The sequence below is a fragment of the Manacus vitellinus genome, unplaced genomic scaffold, assembly GCF_001715985.3.
Source record: "Manacus vitellinus isolate BGI_N305 unplaced genomic scaffold, ASM171598v3 scaffold_1_pilon, whole genome shotgun sequence".
In the NCBI taxonomy this organism is placed as follows: Eukaryota; Metazoa; Chordata; class Aves; order Passeriformes; family Pipridae; genus Manacus; species Manacus vitellinus.
The window spans coordinates 52,533,564-52,552,145 of NW_021939396.1; the positions used below are offsets into that span (position 1 = coordinate 52,533,564).

The 18,582-nt window shown below is 38.1% G+C and overlaps 1 protein-coding gene across 1 annotated transcript; it reads left to right on the forward strand.

Moving 5' to 3' along the window:
- The first annotated feature begins 879 nt into the window (after positions 1–879).
- Positions 880–17,983, forward strand: IMPA2 (inositol monophosphatase 2). Its single transcript, XM_029959392.1, has 8 exons — positions 880–1,086; positions 2,782–2,915; positions 7,342–7,446; positions 8,822–8,867; positions 11,123–11,231; positions 14,739–14,847; positions 15,028–15,179; positions 16,003–17,983. The coding sequence occupies exons 1-8, from the start codon at positions 880–882 to the stop codon at positions 16,116–16,118; spliced, it is 978 nt and encodes a 325-aa protein (XP_029815252.1). The 3' UTR covers positions 16,119–17,983.
- The last annotated feature ends 599 nt before the right edge of the window (positions 17,984–18,582 follow it).

An 18,582-nucleotide genomic window follows, 5' to 3' on the forward strand; every position in this document is an offset into this window, starting at 1 on the left:
TTTTGATTTTCTCTTTTTTTTTTCTTGCTGTAAAATCTCTGTAATCTAGGGACAGTCCATAAACCAGTGGTAAAATATAATAAAATACGTTTACAGCCAGATTACAGGATCTTGGCTACCAATTTCGTTGTATAATAGTGATAAGATGCAATCATCTCTTTCCATTTCATCAACGTGTAGTTCCTTTGGTCTTCTGCTTACCTGATGCCTGTTACCTAGAGTGAGACTTTTATGGAGCTCCGTGCCCAGCTGGAAAGACCAGGCAATTACAGGAGGTATCTACAAACCTTATTGTAAGGCTTCTGCAAGGAGACGAGTTGAGTGATACTCTCAAAGTACTCTGAGGCACCAGGCTCTAACACTCTGTAGGCAGGTGATTTTCAGGGATTATTCAAGACAAATTGGATTCCGGGCTGTTCTGAGCTGTTTGATCATTTTCTAAAGAGTAAAAGTTGTTTCATCAATTATGCAGGAAATGTGTTCTTTGTGTGCAGCTCTGGCTTGGACTGCATACGTGTACAAGCTGGAGCAAATGCATATGAGCTCCCTTTGTAGAGGCAGAGTTAGACCCGTCCGTCCCGCGACATCACCTGGTACTGCGGATAAGACTCTAAAGATGTGGTGCCCATTTGTGGCTGGTGACCTCAGTCCAGCATCATGACTTCTCTCCTGCTCTCCTCTTGAGGTTGCACAAAAGGTGGGGAGAGGCAGTCCAGTGTCAGGCTGGTAAATGTGTGTCATGCCTCCTTGGCATGGGCCCACAGAGGAGACGAATGAAAAGACCATCGGCCACCACTTTATATTGTAGTCACACCCTTGGAGCTTCCCACCTCCAAAGTGATGGGAGCCTTATGCTGGCACATGCAGGCTACCAGGGAAATGGACAGGGTTAAAGTTAAAAATGGTCATGAACAACTGGGTAAAGGATCAGAAATGAGAAATATTAAATTTGAAGCTGAGATGTACAAAGGTCTGTATTCAAACAGGAGCAATCAAGTGCTGGAGCATGATGAAATCAGCTTATTGCAGAGCACATCCACAGGAGAGAGGTTTCATCTCAGCTTTTCTTTTTGCAGCAAAGCTCAGGTGTGATCTCACTGCCCTGCTGAGCAGTAGCACATAGTGATTTGAATGGCTGCAAAAACATCCTCAATCTACAGTGTATTAAAATGGAATAAAAGTCAAGAACTTGGCGTTGCAAAGAAGAAATTAAAATCTTCTTAGGTTCTGAGCAGTATAGGCAACACAAAAGTAAAGAAGAGCAATTAAAAAACGAGGTATCAGCATAGCAATTTCTTTTAGAATACACAACTGAGGTAGCTTGAGCATTTTGCATTCTGCTTTGGACCGAAGAGAAGCCCAAGGGCCTTCCTATAGCTGTGCTTTTATGCTTCTATGGTAAAACATTCAAGAAAACCACACAGGGCAGTGAGGGGAGTAAAACGATTAGGTGTGGTTAATATTTTGATATACAATAATAAACTTTAGCACAAACTCAAACTGAAAAGTATTACCTGCCCATACAAGCTCAGTGTATAGGCACAACTGATGTTTTATAGCTCACAAAAGAGAAACACTTGTCCAGATGCCTTCTGGACTAAGGCAACAGTTAGCAATACCCATTACTTGTCAGAACAACCAGCACACCCTTCAAACACATTATTTTGTACTGTGAAAACCAAGAGCTGAAACTGAAATTTGTGAGTTTCTGGTTACCTTTCCCATGCATAATACAGCAGAACTGTGTTCTGTGGTCATAGAATATTTCTCAGTGGTTTTAAAATACTTTGATCAATGGAAATTTAGATAAACAATTGACAGGACTTGGAATATTAGTCTTGTTGCTGCTGGGTTTTTGATAATATAATTCTACACAAATAAGTGGTACTTAACTTTTGCTTTGTTTTGGTTTTCCTAATTTCAAATAATTTATCATTTTTACTGGTTAAAAAGTAAGTTATCTCTTTTTGCGTCCTGCTCCTTTATTTTTCTTTTTAATGAAGAAGTGGGAAAAAAAAACACAGAAGGAAAATGGGAAAAATCTTTCATTGATTGTTTTCCCATATGTGCATTTGCACTTGATGTGGTTTAGTTCAGAGTTCAGAGCTTGTAACAGTAAAACCCTGGAGAATGAGATAAAAAGTTTTCCAGAAGAGAGTCCAAGTTTAGATAATTGGTTTCATATCTGGGGAAAAGTCTGAATTTTTGGTTTTGTTAAATATATAGCAGTTCTTTGGGAAGTAGTGGGTGGTCAGTATTTGAAGTTCCAAAAACCAGCGAGAAAAAATAAACTGTGTGTCTTTTTGGCAAAGAAAGAAACTAGTGGAGTTTGCCTTATTGCATGTCTTTTAAAGTAAAACAGCAGTGGGATATTAGCCCTCTAAATTAAAAAAAAAAAAAAAAGAAGAAGAGAGAGAGAGAAAGAAGTTTCTGTGAAAAAAATCCTGAGCCTGAAGGGTTTTTCTTATCATGTATATTTTTTTGGAATTTTCTAAATCATGAGGACTGCTATCATCCTTTTATTTCATTAGTTGCATCGCAGTCATCAGTCCTTTTCTGAACTGTCAAGAGCGGTTTTTGCAGAATGATTCAAAATGCCTTGTTCCCAAAAAAATACTCATTAGCTCAGAAGGATTTTTCATCAAAAGAATTAGAACAGCCTCTGGTAGAATTAGGCCTACAGCTGTTTTTCAGGATTAGCTTTATTTTTCAGTAAATATATTATTTTTGTATGGATAGGCTGAGTGCCCAACAAATCTGATTTATGAACTTCTGTTTCAGATTATTAGGAAAGCTCTCACAGAGGAAAAACAAGTGTCCACAAAGACATCTGCAGCAGACCTTGTGACAGAAACTGATCATTTTGTGGAAAATTTAATTATTTCTGTTCTGAAAGAGAAGTTTCCCTCCCACAGGTGAGTGCCTATAGTAAGAAACGATCAATGACCTTTGTTTGTCCTTTAAGTGCTGCATATCTGACTGGCATTTAAAGGGTATTTTAAAAGTCTGTATATCTTTCTTAGATATTAACCTACTGTTGTTGGACACTTTCATAGGACTCCTATTTTTAAAAAAGTACCATTTCTCTATACTTAGTGCTTTATATTTTCTAATATTTATGTTTCTTAATATATGTATTTAATAGCAATGTTTCCCCTGTAGGAACATCATGTGTGAAGGTTTCGTATGGATCTCCATGATTTTCGGACTACTGATCTGTTCCTTGTATAAGAATGATGCTAAAGATATCTGTAAAAATATAGCTGAAATATGTGATAGCAAAAGTCTGAACCTGCAGACCTTTCCTTCACTTCTTTTTGCCATCATACACACACATGTTTGCCAGGTCAAGACAATATCATATGTAATCACATGGAATCCCAAAATCAGGGAGAAGCAGGGTTTTTTATCGTCATCATCATCATCATGATTTGATGCCTATACATAAACAGGTTATAAATTACTACATGGGGTGTTAACCCAAGGTTTTAAGAACAGGTCAGATTGTTGACTCCTCTTGAATTATTCTGGCCAACTTGAAAATAACAACTCTCAGTGCATGCACAGGTTAGAGAGAGGTTTTGTATTAGTTGGCCGACTTTGGGTTGGCTGCAGAGACTCTGCAATTGATTTCTACATTTGACTTCAGTGGATAAAATTCATCTTCCCACAGAGCCTGTGTGTGCCTTAATTACTGTGTGACTTCCTTCTAACTGCGTGCATCTCTGGTGGAGATGAGCCTTGCGTTCTAGCGCTGTGCAGAAATCAACAAAGAAGAAAATCTGGAGGGCTCAGCTACTAATCTGATTGTCGGCGATGCTGCTGGGCAAAAAAAACCACCACTATAAGAAGGAGCAGAAAGAATATTTTATACTAAATATGGCTTTCTAAACACGTGTTGTGTGTGATGGCATATTGAAGCAGTACTGTGCAGCATAATGTGTGGTTCTTGGCTGTGATTTGCTAGAGAGTGCCAGGCTTTACAAGCCCGTAATTTATGTAATATTCCCTCTACTATTGCTGGCTCTGCTCTTTTCTCATCTCCGCTCTTACATTAGGTTTTTTTTCCTTGAACAGTCTGGCAGAGAAAGTAAAACATACACATTTCACATAAAATGAGAATTGTCCGAAGCACTCGGATTACTCGGAATGGGAACAAAAGTTGTAAGGTCAACTTCGACCCAGGAACTGAAAAATCCTTGACTCTATCAACTCCTCACAATTAACTTCTGACTTTATAAGTAAATGAAGGAATTGCCATTTCTTCAAGACAAGTATTTTTTTTTTATATTGGCCATAGGTTTTGGATAGAATTTATTCAGATTAAAACTAAATTTAATTTAATTAAATTTAAAATTAAATTTAATTAAAACATTTGCAATGAGGAGTCTACAATAGCAAGCAAGGGTTAAATTACAGTGCAATGCAAACATTAAAAGATCATTTAAATTGCGTTCAGTCTTTCCCCTAACCTGGCTGTTGAAAGCAGCACTGAAGATTTCTGTTATTTCTTCTTGTTCTAAATCATCTTGATTCTTATGGTCTCTGAATAAAAAAAATGTATTTTAGGAGTTAGAAAAAGGAAAAGGGATCTTATTAGAATCTGTACCATTTGCACTGTGGCAGTGATGAGTCTTGACATATTGAAAATGTACTCAAAAGTAAAGAGAAATATTAGGAAAATCTGTTCAAAAGGTAGTTCTGTCCCTTGTTCCTTTCTTCTCTCTTGGCTGAGTGATATATATCATGTTCCTTCATGCTTCACTCAAGTTTTCATCTGTGCTCGCTCTTTAGTACTCTGTTATGGTCCATGTGAGTCTTTTCAAAAGGATATTTTTTTCTGACAAATCTTGGAGTTGTGGGTAGGCACAGCCAGAATACCAGGGGCTACTGGTTGAAAAAGGCTATCCTACCATTTATGCGTGTTATTGTTGCACAAGCATCCTTTGTATTATTTGTGGCCTTAAATCTGTAGACATTAAAACCCGGACACAGCGGTTAAAGGGGGTGACATCCAACCCTAGCTTCCCAGCTTTCTGCTCTCAGACCCCCATAGGGTTTAGGTGAGGGACAGCCCCAGTTTGAACCCCTTATACCTCACAGGGTATCACTCCTGCTGCAGTTTATGTGATCTTACAATTTCCCTGCTGTTCCAGCAATGAATTTCAGAGCGGCACCGTGGTATGAACAGATGTACTCTAAGGCTTGGCTAAAATTACTAGACTCATTTTCAGTGGGAGTAAACTGTAATCCAGATTTGAAGAGAGGTCGGCAGAGCTGGCAGGATGTCATATTAAATTAACTGTTTTAATAAGATGGCTACCCCTCCCACTTCTCAAGCTGTTCCTAAGATTTGATCTCCAGTACTTCACGCTGAGTGTTTTGCTTAGTTTGCAGGTTTTTAGAGGACATAGAACAACACATTTGATGTTGACCTCAAGGGACTCTCACAGTTCCCAGTGCTGTAGAGCAGCAAGGGCTTTTTTTTAACCTATCAGCCCAGATTTCATAAAATGTGCACCTAATTTGTCCTACATTTTGGAAAAATTGCCCTTGAGCATGAAGACTTTTATCAACAGCACTGCTGTGCCCCAGCTTCATTTTAGCATTTCTGAACCCAAGGACTGCAGCATCACACCCCCGTTGTAAGAGAAAGACGAGGGACGGGCTTGCAACACTGGAGGGCAAATCATCTTACACAAAAATACTCCTGTCTTTAAAGAGGTTCTCATTTCACCTTTCTTTGACTGTCAAGACAATGGCTACAGCTCAGGCTCTGGCAGGGGGAGATGGCAGAAGGCTGAAGCAGAGGCATAGTTTATGTGCAAGATGGACAACCTGAAGTGGGATGTAAGCTGCTTCAACTGCAAGATGAGCTTCCTCTGCAGCTAGCAGCACAAAGTGTGTGGTTGGGTTTAGGTGCTAATTACAGGATTTTTAAAAGCCAAAGTCAAACGATACAGCACCAACAAGACAAAATAATGGAATATTTACAGCGAGGAGTCTGCAAAGTGTTACATTAAACTGAGAATTTCAAACACTTGTTCTTTCTCATTTCTCAGTTGTACAGGAGCATTTTGTCCTTCAGTTGTTTTTTTTAATGGAGATGAAAATAGTAACAAACACTTCCTAGTTCCCTTTTCATACCGACTGGGGGTCCATAATGCCATCAAAATAGTCTGTTTCTACAGAGGTCAAGGCAGAGTAACATTTGAAAAAGTCAAGAAGTCTCCTCCTGTGCTCTCTTGTAGAACATTTTAAGCTCATGGTTGCAATTGTTATCTGGAATCATGCAGTACATGGTGAAGACACAAAAGAAAATAGCTGCTGCTCTAGTCCTAGGGAGGCAGCTGTTTCTGCAAAAGACATTTTCTCTTTATTTTATCCATTTTTTTCTCTTTGTGTCTTTGAGATAAGCTTTTTTGTCCTCAGGTATTTGCAGGAACTCTGAATACCGTTACCAGTTGTTCGAATGTGAAACCACCAGCAAGATTCAGTACTAGCAGTTGGATTCTATACCTTCTGTATATATAGGGCTTTATGAAAACCTGTGAGAACAGCACCTGCACAGCTCTTATAGAAAGAGATCCTCAGCAGTTTGTGGGACAGCAGGGATAATTAAGGTCAACAGGAAATATGCCAGAACTGGATGTTTGTTTCCCAGGGAAAAAGGAGAAAAAAATTGCTGAAAGAAACTGGGACAGAACAACAGAAGAGAATATGACCTCAGATTTCATTTTGTGCCTTATGCATCCAAACAACAAACAAAAAAAAATAATAATAATTTGTTGATTTTTTTTCTGGGTCATGGGAAAAAGAAAGTTTAGCTTTGTAAACCTTTTAATTTCCTGAACCAGACTGTAAAATTCAAGTAGGAGCGAGATTGTGGATTTTCAAAAAGTGCATTATTTCCCGCTGAATTTGACTGCAAAAGAGAAGGAGGTACAGTTTGCAGTTTATATTACTTACTGCAAGAGACAGGCCTAACCCACAAAATTACATTCTGCATAAAAGAAATCTTCTAGAGTTCGAAGGATGCTAGTTCAGATCCATTTCTGCATTCATTTTCATGACTTTCTTAATGATATATTGGGAAAGTGAAAATAAATAGAGTTCTGTTTTACCATGTAAAATAGTATGCTATAGATTCGAGAACTCTCCTTTGAAGTCTCTATGAAAGTTCCTAATTCCTAAATTAAAAAAGCAATATGTGTGTTTACATTTATACAAAAATGTTATAGAGAGAGAAAAATTATCTCTTAAAAGATGGAATTGTATTTTCCAAGTCACATATGTAAGCTAATGTTCTGGGATACTTATTTTATCCCATACCAAATGCAGGTTTATTGCAGAAGAATCCACTGCTGCAGGTTCAAAATGTGTCCTCACCGACAGCCCGACCTGGATTATTGACCCTGTTGATGGAACGTGCAACTTTGTGCACAGGTAAATGGACAGTGAACTGGGAAACACATCAAAAAGCAACATGTAGCTTCTCACGAGTCAACCCTTCCTCTCAAAGGTGCTTTACCATGGTAGGTTTGTTCCTTTGACTCACAAGTAGGAGTCATCCCTTTATCTCTTTCTTTGTACCTGGCATGGTGTATCTGAGGGAGGCTGTGTTTGTGCTGGGGAGAGCTCTACACTGTTATCTGAAGGTAAGCTGAAGTTTCTGCTGACTGCCTAATGACCCAGAGCTCTTGCCTCACAGCTCGTTTGTATATATAACCGCATGTGAACGTGCAGAGACTTGAGCTGAACTGGAGGAACAAGGAACAAGGCTGTGCTATAATGACACTTGGCCTAACGCCTTATGTGGGTTTTACACATTCCTTTTAGGAGTGGTGTTTTCTCCTTTTCAAACACAAATGCTTCATTTTTCCCTGGGAAGTACAAGCACGGCACATAGGTAGAGTAGAGCTGAAGACTAAGTACACAGATTCTGATTTTAATTTTCTAAAGTACCTCTGCAAAACGAAATCTAGGGGTCATTACTGCAAAAATGAAGACTTTTAATTCATCATTTGAATGCTAGGAGTTGTAAACTAATGACTATTCATAATATTTCTAAATAAAACTCTTCACTATGCTCTGCCTTATAGTTAGTGGCTGAAAGTAACTGCCTGTATCATAAAAACAAAAAAAAGGCATTTCCTTGACTTTTAGTGCAATTATACAGAATTCAACGGAAGGTGAGGTGTCATGTGATGATGTTTCATGCAATTAAGTGAAATTTCCTCTTTCTAGCAGTATTTTCTGGATTTCTGAAGCTCTTTTTAAAACATGTTTTTAAGAAATGAATTTATTTCATCGTTTAAAATGCAAGAATTATACCGTAATCAAAAGGACCAAATTAAGTACATGATCATCACTTTGCAAAAAGTGAGCATAGAGGAACTGGTTTCTTTTTATGTTGATGTTAGCAGCAAGTTATCTCCATGCTACTTAGTTGCTGTCTCAGATGCATAACTTGAACAAAATGTGCTCTTAAAAATGATGATTTGTTATAACGTTAGTGATTTTATACTGGATAATTCAGTTACACTAAAGCAAAAAAATCACTAAAATATACAACATGTTTAGTATAAAAATTGTGATGTCTTCTTGTGTTTACTTCTTGCCTTCTCCAGTGTTGTTACATTTTTAAAGGAACTGACAAAGTTAAAGAGGCTGACAAAGGAGAAATAGTACAATGTCAAGTGTATTTTGACACAAGTAAGCTCACAGAGCTCCATGTGGGGTTTTGTTGCCTAAGAGAGTTGCATAAGGAGTAAGTTGAGAGATTTTTCATCCCTAATACTTCATTGCTTATTTTTCACAGATTTCCAACAGTGGCAGTAAGCATTGGATTTGCTGTTAACAAAGAGGTATGAAGTATGTTCTTTAAGAGAGTTGGCTAGAAGCCTCAAAACCATGTGGGAACTTTAAATAAAAAATTTTTAAAAAATCAGTCACTACTCAGGTTTTTCCATGCTTTTTAAATGCATCTGATCACACTTTACTGATCTAAAATCTTAGTCCTGCAAAAGTTACTGATGCAAACTGGCAATTAAAAGAGAATTCTTATGAATTATTATAAATATTATAGGATTTATGTGGAGAAAAAGGGAGTACTGGTGTAAGCAAGGTTATGTTAGACAAAAATCATAGTAAGTTCAATATAGTGCTGCCTCTTCATAATTTGAACATATCTCCTAGTGTTCTTATGTTATTTTTATTGCTTCTTTCCTGCTAGCAGTACCTGTGAAAGCTAACTCCTCCTATGAATCAATTTAGAACTGATTTTATGAAGAGTGCAAAATTATGGGCCTAGTTCATTTAATCTGCCTTTATATTTTTCTTAACATAGTAAAATAACTATATTTACCACATGAGAGCTTGATTACAGCAAGGATGGGAGACTACCTAGACTTCATATGTGCCATATTGAGTTTCCTAGCTGTACTCATTCATGCTAGTGCCTTTTCTCCAGATGTTGCCAGTATACAGTTTGATATATACAGACCAACTAGCTATTCAAATTGCCAAGGAATGTGCCTCTTTCAGCCTAACTCAACAATCTTAAATATAAGTATAGCTTTAAGTGAAGCCAGCAAGAATTCTGTTAAGTAACAACCTAGTTTTCAGAAGTGCTAGTACCTCATACTGATTTAAACAGAATAATGTTGTGTACTTCTTTGGTTAGACTTTTCAAACATGGAAAATGCAGAGAAACACTTCCATGCTTTTCTGAAATTTATTCATTCCCAGAGGTCCTTTTGAATACTACATATTATTACCAGACAGTTTTCTCTAATATTTATGTTTTCTAAAACACCATAATGATTTTGATGCTGCGTATTTTGGGTTATGTAAACTAAACAAAGCTGAAACAAAAATAAGGAATGATGTTAAATTTCCCTCAGTAAACAAATGGGAAAAGCAAAAAAAAGTAGTAAACTGAAAAGGAGCCAAAGTACACACAAGGGAACTGGCCTGAATATAAGCCTTGAATGTACCGAAGAAATTCCTGCAGATGTCTTCAGGGAAAGACACTATTAATAGTGTGTTCCTCAAAAAAAACCCCTTGGTTTAGATGGGACCTCAGGGTAGGGAGTGAGGACAGTCTATTTCTTTGAATTGTCTTTGATGAACAAGGAGTGCAGCAGGAGAAGATTTTCAAGTCTAGAACATCTGAGATGTTTTCTTGACCCTGTTGCCAACTTCTGACACCTTGGGCAAGTCACTGAGTTTTTGTGTACCTGTCCACCCCTAAATTAAATATTCCTAATAGTACTTATCTAGGGGTGATTTTCAGAGCTGACCTTTGGAGTTTGTGACGTGCTTTAAAATCTTGTGCTGAAACCCATTAAAGTAATGGAAATTTTGAATACCAAGGGTCAAATTTGGACCCTCTTCTCATCGGTAAACAGAATATCCCACAAAAATTCCAGTGTTGCACATTTTTAAGCTTTCATTGAGGGTCACAGTATTTGCTATTTCTCTCCAAATTCCTTCTCTTGCAGTCCTGTGACTTCAAGAGATTCTCACTTTTATGTGTAAACGAAAGAATTTTGCAGAGAAACATTTGAACAAGTGACCAGAGTGTACTGCTTTGCTTGAAAAGGCAGGCAAATTAAATGCATCACGAAAGTTGAAGTGCATACAAAAGCATCCACTGTTAATGAACAGTGTGCCATGGCTTCTGATTTAGATGCTTGACTGATCAGGGTCCAGCCAAAGTCAGTGGGATTACTTCAAAGTGTAACTGCTCACCAGTGAAAGCAAAGCATTCAGAATCTTACCTTAGAGGACTTGCATATTTTCAGTAAAGACATACAATTGAATTTGAAATCAACTTGGCATTTAAGCCATTCTCATGTGAACAGAAACAAGCTGCAAGTAAGAGTTTAGAGGATCAGGAACACATTGCATTAACTTTTCTTTATAAACTGAATTTTATATGACCTATATCTCAATATCACAGTAATAATAAAAATATTCCAGTTTATTAGCATCAATATAATCTTTGATTATGTGTACCAATTAAAATATTGCTGATCTTTCTGCCATTAGTAGTTGTTTATATTTATGATGAGTAATTTGAGTTGCATTCATTTCTTTCCTTTTCAAAATCTTAAAGCTTGAATTTGGTGTAATTTACCACTGCACTGAAGAACGATTATACACTGGTAGAAGAGGTCAAGGGGCATTTTGTAATGACAAAAGGCTTCAGGTATCAAAAGAGACAGGTTGGTCTAGATTTTGTTAGAACTCTAAAAGGAATATGTTAATTTTGTTTCAGAGTTGTTGCAAATCATCATTAGGATAATGAACATCATTATCCTGATGGAAAGTATTTCACCTGCATGATAATTTTGTTATTTTGTGTTTGTTTTTTTCTGAAAAACCACAATTTTCCTCCTTTTCTTTTTAAAATATACATCTGAATATGAACTATTTAAATAATCCTAAATAATTTTGCTTCACAACCGTTGTTTAAAATAAGGAAGAATGTGTAGATTCACCAGTTTCATTCCAGCTGTACACTGGCATAACTTTTTATAAGCAAGATGCAATGGGAATGGTGAATCAAATTCACAGTACTATAGTGGCTGTTATTCACTTATTTTCCAATAAACTTTTATGTCACAAAGTGTATTATGTCTGTAGGCATACGTGCTGACAGTAAACTAAAGGATGCATGCTTCGTTAGGGGTTCTCTAACAGCTTGCTCTTGCGTGTGAGGTATGTTTCGATGTGCAGATAGCCAGCAACACCTCGTCAACACTTTAATAGAATTCTTGTATTGGTAAACCGGGTCACAGATCTATCTGTTTGCCTAATGATAACGGATAACAATAATCTGACGTGTGTAGAGAAGTTTTCTTTTAGTCAATTAAAATGCAGAGGAGAGCATAACACTCAGTTGTAGGCAGAAGCAGACATATGCCAAAAATGTACATCACTGTACACAAGAGATGGTAAAAATTTCTCCCCAAAGAGATTTAATTAGCTTAAAACACAGTAAATTCAAGCAATTTAACCTGGAGATTTCCTTAATACCCCAAGCAGACCCTGCATCAAAATTTCGCTGAAATTTGGGAAGTTTGGCTATTCACCTAAATTAGTAGTGATCTGGGGTCTCCCTATTTAGAGACGTGGAGCAATATGTAAAGTCAATGACCCCTAAGATTTTAATCACTAATTATACCTCACATTTTTGTCAGTGCTCAAATATCTCCTATTCCACAAAAGCCCATGCTGGCAGAGACTATTAGGAAGAACTAGGGGTGCTCCCAGCTGGGCTGGATGAACCACTGTTGAAATGGCTTGACTTTCTTTTGCGGTCAGAGAGTTCTGGTTTCCAGTTGATCAAGGAGCAATTTTGGCACATGTCACTTCTGTCTTCCTGCCTCTGGACATCTGATCTATGTGGGTGTCTAGAACATAGCAAGGGAAGTAGACCTTCTGCCCTTCCAAATGCTTTGAAATTTTCTTTCGTTTTGAGATATATCATTTGGTGGTGGGAAATTTTCACCAGTGAAGCTGGATCTACTTTAGTATCACTTCTACTGATGTTTTGGGTGTTTTAAATCACAGTTGCTCTGTAAGGGCTGTGGCTTCAGTGAAATGAACCAGCCCTGGAAGAGAGACTGTGTTTCCCTCCACACACCACTGGAATTGAGGTGGCCACGATGTGTTTGAGATCCAAGCTGTCATGTTACTTCCTGCCTTTTGTTTCAGGAAACGTGACCGTTGTATAACATTGATGTACTCTACATTCATTGTTCAGATTTAAACAACTGAAATCACAGCCCGGGCAAACACTGTTCTTTGTAAACGACCAGTTTTTTAGAGGTCTGGTATGGGAGTCCAAGCAGCTAGGATACACTTAAATGAAGGATCCATCTTCCCTTTGATCTTGAGTGATACTGTCTTATCATGCTTAGATTCACATCAGGCCTTACATGTGCTAATACTATAAATGTATTTTCTTTTTTTAATCTCTTGTGGTCAACAGAATTGCTCTTTTCCTCATAAATCTATCCATATCACTGTTAAATTTTTTCTACCAAACCTGCTTATTTTTTGGCCTCTGTCAGAATGAGGAATAGTCAGTAAATTTGATCTTGTATCTTGAATTCCTGAAATCCCATTGAATATTGTGATCAGCCAGCTCCTTTTCCTAAGCAGACACCTCCTTCTTACTTGCCTTAGTCTCTTCAACCAATTTCTCCCTGTAGCCTTGATGAAAATCAGAGATCCATTTATGCATTCGAAATATATTTAATAACTCAAAAGAACAAGTATCTTAGTCACAACCTAACAATGACTGGTGTGGTGTGAATGCTTGGTGTGTTTCAGCAATGAGGTGTGCATTAAATGGTCTCTAATTGTAAATTGGGTCTATTATGGAAAACAAGCTAAGGCAGATTGCTTTCGCCATCCAGAGTTTTCAGTAGTAGCTAAATAACAAATACCCTACAGCATGCCTGGATTGGTGGTTTTATATTTTAATGCAGTAGTTTGAAAAATGGTTGTTAAGTCTATGTTCCTATGGTTAAGATTTGTGACACCTGGTAACTTTTAATCTAACTGCATACCTTTTACTCACCAACCATTTTACCACATTGCTTGAATCCATAATGTTCATCTCCAATACTAAATTCATTGGCAACCTGGGTAATTAAATGTCTCACTCCATCCTAATTTGCTTTTGAAAACCTCCTTGCTACGTCTGCTGAGAACTTTCAGCTTATGCAATTAGCTGTAATAAGCAGGTAGATGTTCCCTACCTGAATGACTGCCTTGCCCCTAACCCAGGATAGAAGGTGACACCTGACATTGGGCACAGCATAGTTAGCAAGTAATCAACCGCTAAACCTTTGAGTTTTGTCATCTCTCTAATGCCTCTGAGTTCAGCTGGCACAGCAGAAGCAGGGACACTTGGCATTTGATCAACCACCTCCACCTACATTGGCATACGCTTGTTATAGACTGGCAATATTGAGATGTCACGTGAGGACTACTTCAAGAGCTTTCAAGTCACTGTGAGTCTCTCCTTTGACTGTGCACAAGGCTGATACCTTCACCTCCTCTAGGTCAGAATTGCCCTTGCTGAACACAAGACAAACAGAGCATTCATATGTTATTATGAATAAAGATACTGCTTTAGTTTGTGATAAGACGGGATTTCTTTCTGTCATAAGGTGTCTTCAGTCTTTGAAATGTTGGAATGAGCTACTACTGAGTCACTGATGATTTAGTCAGAAACATTTTTTTCCTCTTACTGTGCTCCTAGATGTTTAGAATTGGTTAACAAATTACATTAAAATTCCCTATTCAAGAACCATCCTGTTTTTAAATATGAATATATTGGCATCATTAATAGTTACTAGGTCACTGGATTATTTTTAGTTGACTGCTAATATTAGTGAATTTGCCAAAAGGTGACCAATCAATGAAATAAAACAATGTATGGAAAGAGAAGGAATGTAAGGATGCATTCTTCGTTTTAATCTTCCTGTTCTTTTTCTTTTAATATGCTTAGAGCAGATCATTTGATATGATAAACCTAATTTTGCTTGAATGTTTATGCAAAGTTGCCATTTATCCTATGAAAGAGTTCGGGGTAGAAAAAGGGACATGAAAATTATTTTTGTGTGAAAAGTCCATTAGTGTTTAACTTAAAAACGAATTTACAGAACCTACCTGGAACCTGTTGAATTAATGGATACATCTCCCTGCCATTGCAGATATCTCGAAGGCATTAATTTTAACAGAAATTGGTCCAAAACGTGACCCTGCAACTTTGAAATTGTTCCTTGGTAACATTGAGAGATTGCTCAAGGCCCAAGCACATGGGTAAGATACTTTACAATATATGTCTCACATTTGTGATGAAAAAGTCATTAAAACAAGTAGTTTTTTTAAAAAAAAACCAACCAAACAAGTGTGTTGTACATTTTGTGATCTCAACACATAGGTTGAAATGAAAGGCATTTTCTTCTTTATGTTACCATGTTCCCTTCTCATGGGGTTTAGGGTCCGTGTCATTGGGAGCTCAACCCTGGCTCTGTGCCACTTGGCATCCGGCGCTGCAGACGCCTATTACCAGTTTGGGTTACACTGCTGGGACCTGGCAGCGGCGACTGTCATCATTAGAGAAGCAGGCGGCACTGTGATAGACACTTCAGGTGAGCATATCCTTGTTTTCACTGACTTTTGGGGGATTGAGTGGCTACTTCAGGGCAACTTGTTACCTCAGAGCAGTCCTTCCCCTGTGGCTCTATCTCGTTTCTCGCAATATTCTGTAGAAACGTCTGTGCTCTCCACTAGACTGGCTGTTATTCAGGACACACTCATGTAATTCCAGCCTGGGGTTTCATCACATCGAAGGTCTTCTGAGTCACTGTATTTCCATGACTTTCAGTAATTCCTTTAAAGCATCATATTTACACTAAAGAACCAGCCCAGGAGATTGGTAGGTGCGCTCAGACTCCAAGCACATTCAACAAACGCAACCTCCCAGGAAAGGAGGACTCTGAGGTATCAAAGTCTGAACATATATGACTGAAAACTAGTCAGGGGGAGTGAAGGACAGCACAAGCTCCAGATTATTACTTTATTCATTTAGATGGTACACATCTCAGAGTAATGGTTTACTGGTGACCAATACCTGGATACTTTGGAAAGATCTGGCAGATTAAGAGAAAGGCTATGCTGAATGAACTAATTTCTATTGTACCCCTTCCTGTTGCTAGAAGGGAATATTGCATTTATTGTTGGATACTGAGCAAATCTAGGCATTCACAGCTTCTCTTGCATACTTTGGCTCTGTACCTAGAATTTCCCAAAATAATTTTTTGCTGGAGATGTCCAGACAGGAGTTGCTGAATTAGGTTGTTCTTCCCACCCCAGAAGGATCTACGTATGAAGTTGTTCCAGTGTTTTTTGAAGCTCTCTAATTACAGCATGGCTTGTATTTAAGACAGTTCTTATTAATCCTCTTGTCCTCAGGGGGACCTCTGGATCTTATGTCCTGCCGAGTGATTGCTGCGGGCACTAGAGAGATGGCCATGTTCATAGCTCAGGAAATACAAACTATTCACTACAGACGGGATGACGAGAATTGAATACCTACGTCACGGAGTTCGCCCTCCTGAACTATGTAACTTTTGCGAGATGGGTGGCTTAAAGGGTATGTGATTTCAGCAGGATGCTTTCTGTGGAGATTTTCCGTGTCAAATATTTTTTATAAATTTATTACGATGTGAGAAGGCATAGGGAGATTTTTAAACCTCTAAGAATCGTGTTTCCTTTTTAATATGTATCTCTTTCAGCAGTATCTTTTTTATAAGATAGTGTATTTTACTGGTAGTAAATTAGTCTCAAAATTAAGTTGTAATTTCATATCTGTGGGGCTGATATTTAGTCTTTTGTAACATGCAGCTAAAAATGGAACTTTATTTTTACAGATGCAGATCTCAGGTAAATGAGCTTTAGGACTGTAGTAAAGGATGAGTAGTTAAGATGTGTGCCTATAATACCCTTGTTCTATGATACTTAAGAATGCAATAAAAATGACATTGTTGTTTCCCAACTACGTCATAGCTATATATCCATATATGTACATGTATGTATGTTTGTGTGTGTGTACATATATATATATATATACACTTATACATATATATGCATGTATACACACACATACCCACGTGCATATGTTTATATATATGGATATCCTGGATGTTTACAGCAATTTAGAGAATGCATAGAAGAAAGCTAATATTGAAAGTTATTTTCAGGTAAAGAGTACAGGTTACTTAGGTGATTCTGGTCGGGGCTATCCAAATGGCAAATAGCAGAGCTGATCATGGAAAATGTTTAATTATTTTACGAACTGCCCAGCTAGTTTTGTTTCCCTTCAGCCCTCTGCATGGGTATAAATCATACTATCCTACAGGCCTCTGTAAGATACTTCAACCTGCAAACACTTACTACCATAGAGTAATTATAGTTAAAACCAGGAATATTGAACTCAAACTGAGCTATTCACAGTATTAACTATGACACACAGTAGGAGGCCAGCAGAATAGAGCACAATGTCAAGGAGCTGTTGATTTTAGAGAAACTTTGGGCAGAACAGCAGGATTTGGCCCCTTACAGGCAAGTGATTAAAAATATGCACAGAAGATATGCTTGCAAAAAGTTGTAAACCGCATGCCCTTCTTGCACAAAGTTGTAATAACACTTTTTGATCAGAAAAACCTGTAAAATTTGTTACATAGGTTTCCCAAATACACAGTTGTTCTCTGTCATTGTATCTAGCCAAGGTTATAATTTCTATTTAGATTATGTTTTAAATAAGGAGCACAGGGAAAATACAAGTGTGTCCAGAAAAGTAGTTTATATAAAATCACTTCTATTTTATCTTCAAAAATTTAATTAGGAGGTATCTCTTTTTTTTGCAAGAGTGCAAATTAAATAAAGGAATGAGCCAAAAAAGTTGGTTAAAATTTTGAACTTTTTTTATACACTGCATGTGTAGACTTTGTAAATGTGTTCAGATATCTGCCTAGAACAAACTAAACAGTATTTTTTAAAAATAACCTTGTGTGTGTTTCTTGCAATGAGAAATGTTTTTCACTGAATATAACAAAAAATTCTGTGTGAATTTTTGATGCTTTTTTTCATGAGAAATGCAAAGTATTGACTGTGTGAAGAATGTCTAAATCCAGCTAAGCATTTAAGAGCTGATGGTTCTTACCAGAAAACCAATGTTTTCCATCACAGTGATCAATGTTTTGTCACTGCTCCCTTTTACCCCCTCCATCTCTTTTTACCCTCCTCCCCCCACAATTTGGAAATGAAGATTGTAAGCCCTCTGGGGCAGGGACTTTGGCTCTGGGTTTTCAAAGTGCTAATAGGATGAGATTCTGGTCCACGACTAGGCACTGAGGTGCTATAATAATACAAATAATAAATACTAATAGGCTTATTTGTCTCTTGTTCACTCTTCCCCCACTTTCTGAGCACAGAGGAGATCCTAGTGACAGATGCAGAGTTTGGTGGCACTGCTCTGATCCCAGGGTGCTTAGCCTTGGCAGCCGTGGGAGCAGCTGGAGCTTTACTCGGGCTTGTGCTGTGACTGTAAGCTCTGTAAGGAGGCTTATGCTGGCAGGGAGTCAAGTGTGGTGCAAGCTCAGCCCCACTTCATCCGCTCCCCCTCCTAACCCTGTCCCCCGCCATTGCTCTGGGAGAGGAGCATGTGTGAGAAGCAGCTTCGTGGCTCCAGTGAGGTTTCCCAGCAGCTCAGCCCACTTGTACAAAGAAAGTCTCTGACCCAGTTAGGGCTGGCATGCCTTGGTGTCCCAGAGCTCAGCAAAGCAGGGGAATCTGTGCATCGACTTCAATGGCACATGCCAGGAATTCGCAAAGCTGGGAGCCAAGCGTGGTGGGAAGGGAGAGGTGCAGAAACCCATTCACAAGTTCTCATTTGTGCCCAAGATGCAGTTTTGGTTTTTATTTGGGCTGTAGTTCAAGTATGTTAAACTAGCAGTGTGTATGTGGAGCAATGATCCTGTCTCCCCCACCTCC

Bases quoted from the DNA above. Each gene is read 5' to 3' on its own strand.
- IMPA2 (XM_029959392.1), top strand. From the start codon at position 880: ATGGACAGGGTTAAAGTTAAAAATGGTCATGAACAACTGGGTAAAGGA. The intron at 2,916-7,341 runs GTGAGTGCCTAT...TACCAAATGCAG, and splicing joins GAGAAGTTTCCCTCCCACAG to GTTTATTGCAGAAGAATCCA. The intron at 7,447-8,821 runs GTAAATGGACAG...TATTTTTCACAG, and splicing joins ACGTGCAACTTTGTGCACAG to ATTTCCAACAGTGGCAGTAA.